Source organism: Scomber japonicus, chromosome 7 (assembly GCF_027409825.1).
Source record: "Scomber japonicus isolate fScoJap1 chromosome 7, fScoJap1.pri, whole genome shotgun sequence".
NCBI lineage: Eukaryota > Metazoa > Chordata > Actinopteri > Scombriformes > Scombridae > Scomber > Scomber japonicus.
The window spans coordinates 5,983,240-6,000,143 of record NC_070584.1 but is presented as its reverse complement, the minus strand read 5'-3'; the positions used below and the strand labels follow the sequence as shown (position 1 = coordinate 6,000,143).

At 37.0% G+C, this 16,904-nt stretch overlaps 1 protein-coding gene across 1 annotated transcript in view; it reads right to left on the bottom strand.

Annotated features, from left to right (window-relative positions):
* Nucleotides 1-16,904, bottom strand: part of LOC128361769 (inactive N-acetylated-alpha-linked acidic dipeptidase-like protein 2) — a 323,766-nt gene that overhangs the window by 11,982 nt on the left and 294,880 nt on the right. Inside the window, exon 15 of the mRNA XM_053322323.1 lies at nt 15,098-15,191. Within this exon, the coding sequence (XP_053178298.1) occupies nt 15,098-15,191 (94 nt within the window). The remainder of the gene's footprint in view (nt 1-15,097; nt 15,192-16,904) is intronic.

Below are 16,904 nucleotides of genomic sequence, written 5' to 3'. Positions count from 1 at the left end.
TGTGCTGCTTCGTTCTGAACCATCTGAATCTTCTGCATGTCCTTTTCTAGCTGCACTGGAACATATCACTGGCTAATAGTCAAGGGGTGTCACAACCAAACACTGTACAACCTGCTTTAATGTGCTTGGAGATGGACATGAGTGACACCTTTCAAACACAGACACACATCTTAGATATAAGATGTGTGTCTCTTTACAACTAAATCAATCCATTTTCTCATGTATTACCCAAAAGCTTATTTAGTTAGAATTCATTTCATATTCACTCCTCTTATTAAAAAAGCACCGGTTCCAATCCTGGAGGTGCTACATCAGTAAAAATATGAAAATACTAAAGCAGTTATTGAAATCATTTTTTAAAAAACAAACGCTGTTCATGACTATTCAATTCTAATCAATACAGGTTAGTATTTTAACATAAGAGCTATTCATTTAGCGTATTTCCATTATATTCATTCACACTTGAGTGTGATGCTTCTCCATGCTTGCTAAGAGTGGACAATGAACCCTTGTTGAGCTTTTTTTCTGTAATGTGCATCAAACGCTCATTCTTATACATATAGATTGAGGACAAAGTATATTAAAAGTGATTGAAATCCTGTGTGTTTGAAAAGTTTACTAAAGTCTAATGGTTGGTGAATGTGTAACAATGTCAAGGTCCACTGTTGGATAGCTATTACACACACACACACACACACACACACACACACACACACACACACACACACACACACACAGTGCTACACCCATTAGCCTGTCACCACAAAGCTGGCTTGTTTTACAGTACATTAGGCAATGCAAATCAATTACCTTGCATTTACAGTTAATTGGCCTGTTTTCTTGGCTCTATTACATGATATCTGGCTGGATCCAATGGCTCTGTGTTGGAATGGCTACAAATAATAATGTGTTGTTGTGTCTGTGGGAACACAAAGACTATAAGTCTAATAAAGTTTCTTTCTATTTCTCTTCTCTTGGTGTGCTGGGACTGTCCACCCAAGAAAAATAACTAAATCAGTCAATTAGCAAGACCCCCAAAACTATGTTTTTACATTCAAGTGACTGTGCCCTCTAGTGGTTTTAGTAATTCCGGGATTACTGCAGCAAAGGAAGAAATCAGGTGACGTTATTATAATAATAAAAGTGTGTGTAGGAAGGGATGGCAGTGGATGAGTGGGTCAATAAAACACTGGACTTCATCATAGGGGACCACATTTGTTCCCCCAATGTTCCTCTAACCTTAACCACTTGTAACCATCATAACAAACACTAACCAAAACCACAATGTTTCCTTAACCTTAACTAAGTACAATTTTAATCTAAACCATGAGCTGACCAGGAATGAACTTACTTTAGAACTTGAATGCATTAAATGTATTCATCTAAGGTGTATTTATGAGGTTTTTTTCTATGTGTGAGAGATGAGAGCTCTAGAAAGAGACTTAACTAAGAAGCAAAACTCTAAAAAATGGCTTAACCTCAAGCCAAGCCATATTGTTTCTCTTTGAATATATATCCTTTTCATAATCTCCTATTCTTATCATGTAGTTAAACTTTTTTTAAAGACCTTTCCAAAGACTCTTCTGATTAGTTAGAGATCCAAGCATCCAACTCAGTGAGACACTGGGACACTTCCCTGCTGTGTGTGTGTCCTCAGCTATTCTGAGACTGGATTCATCCTCCTGAGAAGCAGTGAACCATAGCTGTTTCACTGAACCCAACTGCAACAGTTCCTATCCGGCTGTTATTCTGGCAACCCCAGGATAACCGAGTCTTTTCCAGAAGGTTCACCAATCATCTCGCCTTCATCGACCCCTCATTGCATTCTGACTTTTAAAAACATTAATTCATTCATATTTTTGGCAATAACTTGCTCATTTAATATATCCATTCATTCATTTCAATTGTATATATGTACACTACACATATACTTACATGTAGGGTTTAACTATTCATCCCTATTCCTTAGTTCAACAAATATCTTGAGTTGTCATGCTGTTGCCAAGTCGTATTTGTATTCTTTTATATCAGAACATGGAGGACCCTCTATTCAGAGTCCATGACTTTCAGGTAGACCGATATATCAGTCAGCTAATATTATTGGCCGATAATGACCTATCACAGATACATTGGTATGTTTTTCGATATGTGCCAATATATTTTTCGAGTTATAAAAGTAGAATTTTATGTTTGCTTGATCATTTTTCTTAATTCAAGTTTAATACCTGCATTTGGTTCTGATTCATTCATTGGTTAATAAAGTACTACCGTAATTAATTAATTAATTGGCTAATCAATTGATTAATTAATTAGTATTATTAATTTAACAAATGTGTAATATTAATTTCAAGCTACATGAGGCGTGAAGCACATTGCAAAAATATATAAAAAGAATGACAGAACAAAAAACAAGATGCCACATGGCAACAAGTACATGAAGAGAATGTACTGTACTCCCCGTTTGGTCATTAAGTTTCTAAAGTATCAGATATATAGCATTGCTGTTGTTATGTATGTGCGCAATATGTGATGTTATTTTTTAAAACTCTAATCATGATCTGAACTTAAACATATCGTAACTGAAATGTGTAGATAGTAATTTAAAAAACGTTGTCATTGGATGTGAGATTTGCAGAATTTTTTGTCAATGGAGGAGGATTAAAATTACAGATGTTCATGCCACATTTATCAGGTGGAAAAGGGAACTACTGCATACTAATTACATTTAGTACACATACATTTTATTCTAATAAAATACACCAATAGCATATGAATGTAATAATATTATATTAATCATCAGACCTTGGTGCGTGTATGTGTGTCTCCTTGGATCAGTGTGTGCCACATTAGGTTGGGTACAGAGCGTGACTCATTGGAGAGGAGAAGGAAAGACAGCAGGGACAAAAATAGACAAAGAGAACTGTTCTCTCCTACAAATTTAAATGGATCTGGCTCCTTACAGCCAACTGGGACTCATGAAATATTGTTTGATTGTTGTAATCCATCACATCTGTTGACACACGGGGACATGTGTGAGTGTATATGTATTTGGGTATTCAGCTGGGATGTGGCCTCTTGTGATATCAGTGGTAGAGCAGACAGAGGAGGGACGGAGGGACAAAAGAGCTTTAGGATGAGGCCATAATGTGATGAACATCTTCCCTTTTTGAGTAGACAAACGTACAAATGTTGATGAACTTTGTATGTGTCCAGTGGGTGTAATTGATTGTAATTCTGCCTTAAACCTAGGTTCTTAGAAGTAATATCGACTAATCTTTGAGTATTTCAGTTATACAAAAAAAACAGTTTTAGGCTGCCCTTTGTACTCACATAAACTTGTTATGCTGTATATCTTTTTGATTAAAAAGTAATTTAAAAAAAATCCTTATAAATGTATTACATGCTATGTCAATAATTCGCTCACTCATAGCGAAACACACTTCACTATAATTTAATAAATTACAAAAAAAGGACACAGGCAAAAAATAAAAAATGAAAATGATAAAACTACAGAAGCTCTGAAAGGCAAGTGAGTTGTTCTTTTTTTGTCTTTTTCTGGAGATCCAACTATAATTTTTTTTCTCTTGTGCTCATGACTCAAGACCACTTCACGTTTTTTTTTTTTTTTTGTGAAGACAAGAATTTCTAATAAGACAGAAGTGTCGTAATTCTTATTTTGGCCACAAGGGGGCAAAGATGCACCATTAGCCCATGTTCTGAATAAGTAAGAAAGCATTCATGTTTTCTCCTAGGTGAATTTAATTTGTCCATGCACTCCAAACACAATGTACATATATTGTAAATAATGTAACATTACTATCATGTCTTTCTTTTGGCTACTAGTGTATTTTAGCATTAGCTAAAATCAGTGGAGCCGAGCCATGTACCCAAACACACAGTATCTGTACATGTTTTTTCACCAAACAAAGCTTTTTTTCTTTTTCAAAAAATAAATTAATAAATACCTACAGTATGTACCTTAGAAAGATTATCCTGGCAAAACTGGGGCTGAAAATTTAGACTTAAAATTGGATCACCAGAATGAAAAAAGTTCTTTCAGGGCTTCCAAAATAAAGTGCTGATTAGCTATTAAGAATTTTAAAACTGAGCCCACACTCATTCAATCACACAATCATTAAATTACTAAACACAGTACCAGTCAAAAGTTTGGACACATTTTCTCATAATGTGTAGAAAATTGTGACTGGTACTAAACGTTTAACACAGTGACATTTCCTATCAAAGCTGTTATTAGAATCAGTCTCACACCATTTCCATTTCCACAGACTGAGCTTCCTCTGAAAAATCTGAACTAAATGTGAAGTGTGGACATTTTGACCTCATGTTCTACTAAATCACAGCTTAAATGTGGTAAATGGTGAATGCATGTTTAATTGTGAGAATTAGGACTATGATCGGGGACATCAAAAACATAGCATAATCATACACCATGCAGCTGGTGCTTTGACAATGACCTGATAAAACACCCTTCTTTTAAAAATCTTTTTAGTCAACTCAAATGTTTATTAAGTGGATCTGATAATAAAGAGATTTATAAATACTTTTAATGTAATACTTTTAAAACAATAACACATTAAAGGTAACGTGGGTCATTTGAGGATATACGTCTTTAAATGAAAGAAAAACGGCAAATGTGTCCATTTCTAAAACTCTCCATTACTGGTGGTTGTCCTTGGTGAGTACTGATTAGACAGGCAGCATTTAACCCCGTTTTTATTTAACACAATTTCACTGATTACAAGCAGGGACTTACCTGAGTGCTTTCACTTTATGTCCATGTGAATACTTATGAAACGTGTTCAAAGACAAGTGCTCATTCAATTCAAGGTTAGACCGTGTTTGTGAGAAATTGTGAAAGGAACTTGCCTTCTCTGCTTATCATATAACTGAATTGTTGTCTTCTTAAAACACATACAAAAAGCTAAAGCAAAAAGGAAAGGCTTCACTTAAAAGTGGAACATGATGACTTCAGAGCAAGAAAGGTGATAAACACACAGATAAATTATACTTTCTGTTGTGACCTAGCTCTTTCTGGAGGCTTTTGGTGAGGAAGCATGTAAGTGACAGTGTATATATGTAGACACTATCTCTGTTATACTACAGCTAGACAGTCCTGTCCTCTGTTAGAAGGTACAGGTGACAAACTATGATGAAGACATGACTGTCGACAGCCTTTTCAACCACACTGTCAAGGACTTCATTCCAATTTTAGCTGAATTTGGGCAAATTACATGGGTAATGTTGGGTAACTCTAACCTATGATTGTATTGTATGATGTATCTCCACGTCAACACTTTAGAATGGAACAGAATCACCACTTGTCAGACTCATTGTGGATTTGACTGGATCAGTTCTGCCCAACCAGGAGTGCAACATGGTTCCATCCATTAAATCATCCAAGAAACAGCAGGTTTTATACAAGCACCCCACTAAGACAATTAAAGTTGTTTTTTTCCCTTCTACCTATTTGTAGTCTGAAAACTTTTTTCTTTTTGAAATCAGATTGCTTGAGTTCCTAATAGTGGTTACAAGCCTTCTTACAGTATCTCTAACTCTGGACTTCAATCTAATTATCCAGGAAAAATGGGGTTGACTTTACCAGTGTGATAACTAATTAAAACTCTACAATATACATCACACAATGGGCTTTAAGTGACAGCCAGGTGTAAGAAATAATTAATTCATATGGGCACACACATTTACTTTGATTTCCTCAGTGTATAGTTATTCCCAGCACTGACAATAAGTCTGTTCTACCTTCCTTTGGTACTGCAGTGGAGCACCAATGGCAGGCCTGCTCTAAGCACCATCACTACAGTAAATTAATGGAGATTTATGTCAGATCAGACTAGACCAAAGGCAGTTTTATATGAAAAGAGAAAAAAAAGAAAGGAGAATAGTGATTAAGAAAGTTGAACAAAAGGTTTTTAGGGGTTTCAATTAGCTCTGGTTGTTTGAGTTCCCTCCATGACTGCCAGTCATGAATACCGCAGTGCTCCATGCCGGCTGTGAAGAATCCATTAAATATCATTGGTCCCCTGCCGCAGGGGGCTGTGAAAACACCCAGAGACCAGACACACATAAGCATTGCTACTCATACACCCACACATCATTTCACATCCTCAAAATATACTTGTACGCTAATCTTTCAATGGACCTGAATAACACATGCGTCACTACATACACATCAGGATGTACATATACACCATGAACTGTCATTTCATTCATTTTACATCCACACATCATACTGTGCTGTTTTTATTGGCTGTATTTAATTCAAGGACGCATGGTGGAGAGTCAGAGTCTTCCTCTCCTCACTAGCTTCTGTAACATAATATGCGTGTGTTTTTTTTAATAGAATATGGTTTCATCAGATTTTATGAAAACCTAAACCATTTTTTCTTTCCATATTCTAATTGTAAATCCTATCAGTTACATTCAAGCTGTAGGCAAAAGTGGCCAATATCAGTTATTTTTTGCTCATATTTTATGTAACTCAAATCTAAACAGCACAAATCACATGCCATCTGATCTTTTCAAGTGTGATTTGGGCCACTTACATCTGTGGTCTTAAATCAGGCAAAGGTCTGATTTTTTGCAACGCGACATTCGTCCCAATTCTCGGGAGTCAGATGATGAAGACAAACATGGCAGACAGCTGTGATGGAGGCAGCCAGTGGAGTGATTTGGGGTTTGGGGTGACACCTCTGTACAAACATAACTTGAGGGGTTGTACTGTAATTGGTCTATGTTAGAATGCATAACTAAACAAGTCATGTCGTAATACATAATTACTTTATTTGCATTTTATGATTGACCGTTCATTCAATGCTTTTCTTGAACACCAGTTGTCCCATAGCTTAGAAACTGTGCTTTGGAATTCTCCACATGCTGACAGTGTCATGAGGTTCTAATCAGAGCAATACTCTCAGGAGTTTAGAGTGTGGTGTCTCAATCATCTCTCCAAAACCAAAAACACAAGTGGAGAAGTGTAAGGAATGGATTAATGAAAGGAGGGTGTCTGTTCTATGTAAACTACAAATGTAAGCAAGTCTTCCTAGGTAGCATATTATGTACAGTAGGGTTGCCTCCCTAAAAGTTGCATATTGTCGGTCGAATCACTGCCATTTCTTTTTTTGCCATGTCATGTTATGTCTAGCTATTAGACACAGAGTAATGCAGGCTGACAGCATGACAGTCTGTTAACTTTCATAGATTCTTGTCTCTAAATGACCTAAATACATAACTGTGATGGAAACAGAGAGCGACGATGGGAAGCGGGAGACAAGGGGCGATACAGAGCGACAGTGTTAAAGCTCCACTGTTAAATACAGCAAAGCCGACTAAACTCCTGTTTAAACAAATGTGTACCAGCGTCTCCTCTTCTACAGTGTGATGGACTCAGGAGAGACAAATGCTGTGCTTGGATTTTAAAACTGAACTAATACTAGGACCTTTTATTTCTCTGACTGTGCTTTCACGTCACAAATTATGCACCATAGCATTAAAACACAAGTCTTACAGGTAAAATATGAGACTCATGTAGGCTATATCAGTTAAGTGTGGACTTTCTCATAGTAGAGTCGATGCATCGGTCAGAGTCGACTGTTAAAATGCTGAGTCAGCGACAGCCCTCAGCTAATATGCTAATCACTGATCAACTAATGACCACTTAGCCAACTTCAATCTTTCATTCAATTCATTTTCTTAATCACTTATCCTCTAGAGAGTTGCGGGGGAGCTAGAGCCATCTCAGTGACACTTGGTGAGAAGTGGGGTATGACTGGTCAAGACAACCATTCACACTCATATTAACATCTACTTTAATTCAGAGTCACCAATTAACCTAACCTGCATGTTTTTGGTCTGTGGAAGGATGCTGGAATGCCTGTAGAGAACCCACACAGGCACAGGGAGAACATGCTGAATCCACTCCCAAATTTGCCATTGGTTTCAAACACAGAACCCTCTTGTTGTGAGGTGACACTGCTAACCACTAGATGTACAATGTACATACTTACAAAATGTGGTTAAAAACTCAGAACTCAGAAAAAGCTAGTAAGTGGGTTAGAGTTTTGTTAAGATTATTTGTTGCAACTGATTTTTTTGGACACTTGGGGGCAGCATACCTAGTGAGCAGAACAAAACAAAACAAAACATTAAGTTAAAAGGCACTAAAACCCTCTGTGAAGGTGAGGTGATAATTATGTATATTGTAACGACCCTCAACTTTTTACATATTGTCATCTGATCAATTGTTCATACAAATATTGATAATGCAGCTTTAAACTTGTTTTGTTAAATTACCCAGGAGATTCTTATGTTTCTATGTTGAGGAACATTGAAGGTATCATTAAAAGGACGCTTTGAAATGTTAATTTTCAGTGGTGAAATATTCAGGAATCGGAATCCAACCCCCCCCCCGTTCTATTGTCTTTTTGTCACAGTTAAGATTATAAGGTGTTCAAATCCTGCTATCTGTATGTCAACTTGTATCCTGCAACCATTACCATTAACCAACCCACACACAATGACAATTTTAACACACACCAGGAATTATTTATCATGCCTCACTATCCGTTACCACACACAAACCACACACTCACACATCAAAAAGTATTTATTTCACTGTCCTATTCCTCCTCCTCTTCTTTCCCTCCATCTGGTGCCCTTCTGTATTTTTAACTAGTGGAGATAAAAGCTACTCTCCCACCTGTTTTCTAGTTGAGCAGGAGCTGCTTTGCACAAAAGCATTTAGAGTAACTGCACGTTTCACAAAGTCAAAATTTATAACTTTAAGACATTTATAATGCCACCTGGAATTAAATTTAATACCAATTTAATAACCACAATAAAGAGCCCAAAAATCTGTCACAAGCTGCCTATTTCTGATTACACACAGCTGATGAATGTAGTAAAACTAAATGTAAGCATAAGGAAAATGACACTTGGAGATGAAGTGCACGGACATGATGTCCAATTGTGTATTATAAAGCAGTTGGAATTAAAAAAAACCCTGCTCCCTAGATACTTTATTTCTGAACAAGGCCAAACAAAGCACAACTCTGGTAAAGCTACACAATTCAGGAGATTCATTAATCTTATTTGACTTATTTTCCAACTCTGTTGAATAAAAATAACCAAAGAGAACATAATACTTACACTGAAATGGTGTATAAACATAAAACATTGATGCCAGTTTGGCACCTCTGGATTGGCAACCAAACTAAACCCAAAGTAAGGTATGAGAGTTCATTCTTGACCTCATAATCATTAATGATCTCACCTCAAGGTCTATTTAATGGTCTTCTTTGGCAACTCTACTTAAATTCAGTTTATTTAAAGTACACACATATACACAAATACTGTTAATATCAGAACAAGGTTTATGTTAGTAATTTTAAAGCATACAATCCAAACAAGGTTGGAATAGCTACACATAAAGGAGGATCACAGTTAGTGATCTGGGTTTCTGGCCAGTGATATTAGGAAATATTATAGTAAACAAAAAAAAGATGCTTTCTGCCTCAATTTGAAAGTACCAGCATAATTTACCTCATCGATTATTCTAGGGAAGTGCACCTTGGTGGGCAAAGGCTCGACCAACAAAAGTGTTCTTATTGAATTGAGGAACAATTAAGTAACCACCACCAAGCGAACCCGAAGGACGTGATGGAGTATATGGAACAATGAGGCTGAAGATACATGAAGGAGCCAATCCAGGAGAGTTTTTTCCATTTGTCATCCAATTGTACATCCAATCTCAGTTTTGAAAAAAACAACGAGGAGAAGTCTAATAATACTTTACATTTGAACATTTACAATTCAATGTCAACAGCAACTCCATCTGCTGAGCGAGATGAGTGAGTGTGATATAATTGAAAGCTCTAGGACAACCTGGAATGGACTTTGTGGTGAGATTATTTCGTCCATGAAACTCAGACAGGCTCATCAAGCTTCAGCACACACACACTGAAAATATTGGTTGACCTAGCTAAAACATTTTGAGCAATTTATATATAAAATTCACTCTGTGTTGCACTGAATGGACGGTCTGTCCCTAGGCTGGTTTCTAGAACTTTGCAACACCACGTGATAGATTGATTTGTTAAAAAGTTCTTGATGCTGTTTCGAGCTTCTTAGCTGGATTAATAAAGTCAATGCACTTTCCTTGTAAAGCTAGGTACTAAGCTACATCCATAAAAAAGTACAAAAATGGTGGCAAGCATGGACTAGACTGACACAGCTGTATGGGTAATTGTAAATCGACTTAAGAAACTCTTAAACTCTAAGAATTCTTTGAAATACACATTATTCACTCTGACCAGACGCTACCACAACTTCCATGTCAACTTTAGTGACACCAGTAGGATACCTTGCTTGACAAAGTCAGTGTTACTCATTGACTATTGGCAGCCATCGGGGTAAAAAATGAAGGCAAGTAACATCTGAGAAATATATAATATCTCATACTGTAATCCCGTAACCAAGCTAATCAGACTCAAGTCTAACAGAATCATATTATTAATTAATGGTGTGCTTCTGCCTTGTCTTTGTGTTTGGCCTAAATGATGAAGCCTTTTAGCCTTGATAAAATGATGCTCACTTGTATTGCCGTACTTCAATCTGGCACTAATGTGCAAAGTTGCCAAGGAGGAGTAGCTTTCATGCCAATAAAGTGCCTTTGAATTGAATTGATAGAGAGGAGAAACTGGGGGACAGACATAGATGTACAATGAGGGACAAAGCGATGAAGGAGCAGACAGAGCATACAGGCAAGTAAAATAATCAGTCATCTCTCTCTCTCAGGTCATAATCTGTCCATTAGTCTCAGACGGGGAAGCATAACCACTCAATCTAGGCCGTAATGGGATGGTGCTTACATGCTTAGACAGAGCAGTGAACCTGAGCCACTGAGCGATTGCCTTCGGTACCATAAATGAGAAAGTTGGAGCTACAGTCACATGTGATCTCATTCATTCTCTGATGTTAGTGTGGAACTGATTGACAGATGTTGGTATATAGATACAGATCAATGTGCACAGCTAATGTGGTAGAGAGCAACTTATACACTGATTTGATCCATTGATGAACCTCAGTCAGACAGCTTCTGTACTTTTGGGTTTTTCTTGGTGCATTTTGTGTGAAGACAGCACACAGGCTAAAAGCATCAAAGCCTTTGTTGTGCATCCTCTTTCAAAGGTCATCTTAATATTCAAGGACAGTCTTTGCATGGTCTGAGGCTGTGACTAAATGAGCTGATTTTGGCTCAAAAGGCCTGAGAGGTCGTGCAGCATGCTAACTGCTGAATAGTCGGTAATGTAAATTTACACAGGCTTTCAGTTCAGACCTTGACTAAAGTGCTGTGTTCATCTTACTATGAAAGTTGCAAACTTTAGCTGATAAATATGGAAATCACTTTCATAACTCATACACTGAGGACCGCTGTCCTCAATTTAAAATGTACCCGTATCTGCTATACATGTCTAATTCAGCTTTAAATGATTTGATATGTTATTCCATTAACCTAAAGGACATCAGCTAGCTCTTGCCTAGATGGTGCCACTAAAAATATGCAGCACCCAAAATCTCAATATAGGCCTACTGTACCTCAAATATGTACATAGCTCATAGCACCCCAAACTGATTACAGTATGTATACCCAAATATGCTTTCAAGGGCAGAGTACATTACTGTATATTTATAATAGTGATATTTTAGGAGACATTTATATCTGTTCAGTTAAGGCTACAGTAGGTTGTAGCACATATTTGCATTTCTATTAGGACTGACTGTTGACTGTACATATACTGTATTTATTCTTTATCTAATGAAAGATACAGCTAGCATTCAGTGATTTGGGTACATTTGCATGCTTTATGCCATTACTGTAAGTACTATTAGGAAATTAACAGTCTGAAGAGGATAGGCAACAATCACAGAAAACTAGCAGCATCCAGAGGAAATTAGATGTGAAAAATGTTTCCAGATTTTAAGTTAAACTTGCATTAATTGTTTTTTTTGGCCAATCCTGAGCAGAGAAGCTGTGAACTTGGTGTGTAAGAGCAAGTTTCTTGATTATGGAGCAACATAAGCACCAATGCCACCTCACCAATGCAAGTCCAATTCATTTTCCTTTGAACTCTGTTTGATCTCCATCAACTCGTGTGAGAAACATCTGCCTCTTGAGCTGCTAAATGAAACTCTGGTGCCACTAAAAAGGTGATCATTTTTTATCTTATGCAAACAAATTATCTTGTGCACACAAGATATGGATCTTGTGAGAACAAGTTATTATAATTACAAGACAAAGAATGATTATAATTAGTGTCAGCTTTTGGGACTGTAAGGGCTCTGTAGGATCATTTAGCAACTAAATAGACGGATAGTTCATTATATAGTAAGATATTTAATTTTGTACAAGTTATGGATCATGTGTGAAGAATGAATTCATTTGCATCTCTAACTTAAAGCTTTCTGTCTTCAGATACACGTAGTCACCATGAAGAAAGACAGAAAGAGCTGCAGGGGATCCAGAAAAAAATCATTTTATCAATTATTTATTAACATTTATTACTGCAGACATTATTTTTATTAATGGCTCAAGTACAACTGCAGACCTGATTAATTGTGAATCACAACCCCTTTATTAATGACTTCTATTCATCAATAACTGCAGACTTGATGACTTATTAGAACGTTTAAAACATTTAATCTTTTTTGAATGATTCATACTCATTAAAGTCTTGGGATGGTCAGTCTGGCTTAGCTCTAAAAATCCTCACGTGTATTTGGTTATTTGTTAAGGGACATACACAAAGTCTAGCCACAGTTAATGCAGTCTCAGCATTTTGCAGCCTGTTCAGAAACTCTTTGAAAAGTTTGCTTTATAATTGTTGTTGTGGAAACGATAGACAAGTACTATCACATATGTTTTATTTTGTCCAACTGAAACATTCAGTGTGCTATTTTGCCTTTTTGTCTTAACTTCACCCAAAAGAAGATTTAGAAATATGTTCTTCAGGGCTGTCAAAAGTGGATCATTACTTGATAGTTACATTTACTGATTAGTCGGATAACAATATGATGATGATGATACTGATTTTACATGAGATCCATATGTTGATTGTACAGTAGTTTATCTGAGCTTTTTTACTAAACATACCTGCCTGCTGCTGTACAATAACAGTAAAGTTGTGCAACATAAAAATCTAAACACTATCAGCTGAAAGATGCTTAACTATGCTGAGTGGAACTACAGGAAGTGGTGTTATTAACTGTTAGTTCTTCACTCTAACACATTTCACATACTAGAAATGATCTTACTGTAGGGAGTGTTAGGAACAGCTCATCAGTCACTGTTATATTTCAAAGATGATTTGCTCTGGATGTTACCATGTCATCTCCAAGTTTCCATTTAGACCAGTATCACTAGTGCTCCTCTGCTAGAATGATACATAGATTTGTGGTATGATGTGAGCACCATATACCCTAAAACCATAAAGGTCTTCATGCTAATGTTGCTGCAGCTTGGAACTTTTTACAACTTGTTTCCCTTCTCTGTGCACCTTGGAAGTAAGTGAAGTTGTTCTAGAAAGCTCCACTCTGCCTCTACAATCATTCATTAACCAAAGCCAACTGACATGCAGTGAAAATGATGGCTTTGTGGCCCCGGGACAGTTGCTTTGCTCAGCTGGTGATGCAGCCCTGGTTGTTGTGATCTGAGTGAGTGAGTGTCAAAAAGTCATGAAGTTGCCCGCTGTGCTTCACAGTTACTTCTGGACAGTGAAGGTAATGTATTAACAACATGATAGATGCTTCTGCCTCTGAATTCTGTATATATTACTGCATTATATGCATGTATTTGTATATTGTATTTATATATTCACTTTTGGCCTGGGCATTGTGAGCTATTTCTAAACATTACTTATCATACAGACAGAATAGATAGAATTCTATTAAGAGTTACAGATTATGTTTTCTACACCAACACTAGTTTGCATAGACCAGAATGTAATTCAATGAATGCTGAATGGTAGCCGAGGGACAGAGAACAGCAAGAGAGAAGAGAGAGGGCAAGGAAATGAAACAAAAAAGAAATAAAGAATTATAACAAAAGGACAATAGAGGAGATGAGGGGCATTCAGGGCTTGTTGTGAAGGTCCAAGGTTACAAAAAAAGGAGGACAGATGCTCAACACTTGATTTGAATTTTACAAATGCAGGAATGAAGGTCACTGTGCTGCAGAATCATGAGGCATGAGGGGAGAGATTGATATGTCCAGCTAAACACATGAAACAACACTAACTCATTATTAGTTTGCGTGTTTGTGTGTGTGCATGTGTAAAAACTTTTTATAAAAGTATTTTTTGCACATCTTAATATCTGACAGTTACATGTGTGTATAGTGTGTGTTTGTTGGAGTGTGTATAGGCCTGATGCTCTAGCTGACTGGCTGGACAGTGGAGATGAATTATGCCTCTGCAACAGCAGCCACTGAACACAAACACACACACACACACACACACACACACACACACACACACACACACACACACACACACACACACACACACACACACACACACACACACACACACACACACACACACACACACACACACACACACACACACACACTGCCCTGTGCATACTGCAGTGTTCTGTGGAGAATTCAATATTTTCGTTGCTTGCTGCATAGTGCAGAATCAAAGCCCTGCAAAATCTCACAAAATAACGCACAGACACACACACACACACACGCACGCACGCACACACACACACACACACACACACACACACACACACACAGGTCGTGTCCAGGAATGATGCTTAGAATTGCAGCAGAGGCTGTAAAATGGTGAATATGTTTGAACCAACTTTGAATGCACACCTAATTATTCCAGTCAAATGAAGTGACTTCATTTCAACGTTGGCTGTCATAAATGCTGGTGTGACCATATACCAACCCATCTACTGCAACAACCACTGACTGCACCCACACCAGCAGCCCCCTCTACCACTATACAATATCATCACTATTATTACTACATTATATCATCATTATCAGTGTTACCTTTGAGCTTGTTTTGTACATCCAGGGCAATGTCCAGTGGGTAGAATGGCAGCACAGGATCATTGACCAGGCGGAGAATGGCTTCTGCTGTCATCTGTGCAAACACAAAAGAGGTTTGAATGAAGTTATTTTCCTTTTTCCACTGCCACATTCATGTGTATCATTTCAATGTAAGCAGAGGACAGACAGTTCTATTAGGTGATGTTAAGGTGATGAAGTTTGTTCCATTTTGCTTGTTATTTTGCTGGTAACCCATCTTGAAGCTAAAATGACCCTAAACAACTGTGTGAAATAAATACTTAAAGGGTAATTCCATGTTACTGGTGGCTCTTGGGAGCTGGAAAATTGAGTCTCAGGAATCTCATTTTCATATTGTGCTAGTATTTCCCCTTTGGGCCAGACTGTGACAATGAAACATGTGTCTCTGTAAGATTTTGACATTTAAGTTTAAGAAAAAAACCAAGCAATCAACCTGTCACCAGAGTGACAGCCCTGTAGATCTCTAAATCCAAAGGTTCATTCTCAGCCTGAGAAATAAAAGTTTGATAAAAGATTTGGACTTTTTAGCTTTTTCTTGAGCACTACCGTCAAGGCAGCTGAGCAAACAAATTAAAAGATTACATTGTTTAACTGCCTGATGAATTGAAACTTTCATTTATCTACTTTAAAACCTTATTTTGCTAAATTGTATTTGTTTTGTATTATTGTACTGCTGCATGTTTTCTCTTGGATTTACATTTTTATTTGAGGTTTGCTTGTAGTGTGTAGTGTAAGTTTCAATTCAGTTTCACCACTGAATAGACTCCTGATGAATGTGAGCTGTTCAGGAGCAGGTGTATGTTTGGGATATTTCATCAGCACAATCAACACCCCTAAAGTAACCATGCAAAGTTTGTTACATGCAAAGTGATCCCATAGAGTAAAAAAGGTGAATTTCACATCACAGACATTTCATTCCTGCAAAACATAAGACATTAATTATTATTGCATTATTAAAACTACATAACTACAATTATGAAATATTAATATCAGACGAGTTAACAGTGTGTCATCAGAGCAGCGCCGTACTGTGACAATAATAAAGAGGAATATAAAGTCTGACATGAAATTAATAAAAATAAAAATACACACAAAAAACAACCTCTTGATCCATAAGTCAAAAAGGAGGCAGTCACAGTAGCAGAGATCAGATGGGACTACAACTACAGCAGTAACACTCCTCATATCTAAACATGATGATGATGATGATGAGAACATTACTTTTTAAAGGTTTGTCTTTGTTATATATCTTATTCTAGGTCATTTCTGTTTCATATTTAAACTCCAAAGACTGAATATTTGTTCACAGCAGATCTGGACCTGAACATCCTGTTTGTACCCAAGAGTAAATTCTAAATGCAAGAACTGATTAATGCAGAAAATCCTCTCAAACTACTCATGTGAGCCATTTAAGAACAAATCTGTGGTTGTTGCCTGAGAAGCAGTCAGTCAGTAATCATTAATATAACAGTGGCAGTGCTGTATAGATGAGCATACAAAACATGCTATCTATTGTTACTCACTGTGTTTCTCAATCATGTTCTTTCATTGCTCATCTTTGCAGGTTGGTTGTTTGTTTCTCATGTATTGTTGTGCAAGTATCAAAGTTGTACAGTCTGAGCACACTTTAAATTGCTACTCAGCTTTTTTTCTTCTTGTTCTTGAATTCTCCTTCAAAGATGTAACCCGTATTCAGCAGCAATATGAATTTATGACAGCAATTTTGAAAAAGTATGTTTACCACAAAAACAAGGACAAAAGACACTGC